The sequence below is a fragment of the Ruditapes philippinarum genome, unplaced genomic scaffold (genome assembly GCF_026571515.1).
Source record: "Ruditapes philippinarum isolate M1 unplaced genomic scaffold, ASM2657151v2 ctg12387_1_1_1_1, whole genome shotgun sequence".
NCBI lineage: Eukaryota > Metazoa > Mollusca > Bivalvia > Venerida > Veneridae > Ruditapes > Ruditapes philippinarum.
Window position 1 is genome coordinate 4,763 of NW_026860227.1, and position 1,925 is coordinate 6,687.

Here is a 1,925-nt window from a genome sequence, read left to right on the forward strand (position 1 = left end):
TACAACAGCCGTCTAAACACCTCTACAATTTACACCTAGAATGTGCATTTAAAGAAAACCTCGGCCAAACTAAGTCACTAACCCTGGGGTCTCGGGCTTGCAGATGTTAATGCACAATAAAGGTGCATTAACCCTCTATTATTTAACAAAATAGTTAACTTCCTTGCAAATTGATTTTATCAAGTAACAAAACATTATTATAATTTCTTTTTAAGACAAAGCTAATATGACATACGATGGATCGTTTATATTACCTGACCATAACGAAGAACAAAGACTCAAGCTACAAAACGTCTATAGGTAAACGTATTACTGATTTCATCATTTTAAGGTGAGTGGTTAAGGTGTCACATGGGTTCGAGCCCTAATCGGGTCACGACCATGTTCCTTCATAGGACACCAGTACTGGTTGGTTTCCAGGAAGCCGCCTTAAAAGTGATTTATATCAGCTGCAAGAAGTTGTTTCGAAATCAAGCTTAAATAAGCTTGTTAAAACCAAAATTCATCATATGGTGTATTGACATTTTAAAGCCGAATATCTTAAAAGGCACTATAAAAATTACTATGCCAAATCACCCAAACAATTATCATAAATAGTACTATACAACACCTAATACTAGTATTATTAGGTATTTCAAAAGCTAAAAAATTTACTATACTATGTCTATGTCTCTGAACAGTCATAACAGTGACATATAATGCTAAGAAATTTAGCCAAAGGTAAGGCGAAAATGGATGTATCTTTATCAAAAAAAGCTTTTAAATATGAAAAATGAACGCTCCGCTGATATAGAGAATAATTTATAAATGTTATACATGCTATAGCAAAAGAGTACGGCCTTAAAGTATTGTCATACACAGCCTGGTATAATTTTCTTATTCATATTTTTTTTTTCTGTCGGTGGTAACGTAGTTTGACTTGTAAATCAAAAAGATCTTAAGTACCTTAACACACCTATCTTTTGAAATGTTATGAACCATTTCTCATACAGCATTGATACTTATGTCGTCACTATACAGATTTATTTATTCTTTGTTATAACATTTATATTAATATATTTCCCTGCCTCTTACAGTCACGTAGATGACATAGATTTGTTTGCCGGTGCAATGACAGAAACATTACTGCCTGACAGCTCTGTGGGACCAACATTTGCTTGTTTGTTAGGAAAACAATTTAAAAGGTTGAGATTAGGTGACAGGTACTGGCACGAGACACAAGATCCAGTCATAAGGTTTACAAAAGGTAACTGAGCTTAAGTTTAATTTCTAAGCCGTTCAACCTTATATACATGTACATCGCGATCGTACGAACAAAATTTTTTACCATGGATATGTAGTTTTAACATCTACCGGAGAATTTGTTTTCAATGAATGCTTTCTACCTTGAAAAATGCATTTTTTCATATAAGTACTCTGTTCTACATGATATATTATAATTTTATAATTTCATTTTATTAAATTTAAAACAAAGATACTGTTTTATTTAAAACCAACATTCTTCCATGTATGTGTTATTACGTATTATATAGATATCTAAGAGTACAGTATTTATTATTTTTAGGTCAGCTAGCGGAGCTACGTAACATATCGTTGGCACGTGTGTTGTGTGATAACTTTGATGTTAGCCAAGTTCAACCTGATGTATTCCGTGTACCCGGGGCGTGAGTAGAAATACATATCTATTGAGTTTACACTACTTTATGTTTTATCATCTTACTAAATAATTTGTTAAAGCTGCACACCTCCAGATTCACGTTAGTTTTTTCTTGAAAATTTTGGAAATGTATTTGAAAGTAAAATATTGTGAGGTGAACAAATAGAGTAATTTGCATAAAGTATAGTCAGGTTTATTGTTTGTTACTTGGTTAGTACCGATATCAGCATTATTCGACATCAAACATTATGCCACATAGATTTGTGTT

At 32.5% G+C, this 1,925-nt stretch overlaps 1 protein-coding gene across 1 annotated transcript; it reads left to right on the forward strand.

The window, feature by feature from the left end:
• The first annotated feature begins 220 nt into the window (after positions 1-220).
• Positions 221-1,675, forward strand: LOC132759287 (peroxidase-like protein 3). Its single transcript, XM_060751034.1, has 3 exons — positions 221-300; positions 1,077-1,246; positions 1,565-1,675. The coding sequence occupies exons 1-3, from the start codon at positions 227-229 to the stop codon at positions 1,666-1,668; spliced, it is 348 nt and encodes a 115-aa protein (XP_060607017.1). The 5' UTR covers positions 221-226; the 3' UTR covers positions 1,669-1,675.
• The last annotated feature ends 250 nt before the right edge of the window (positions 1,676-1,925 follow it).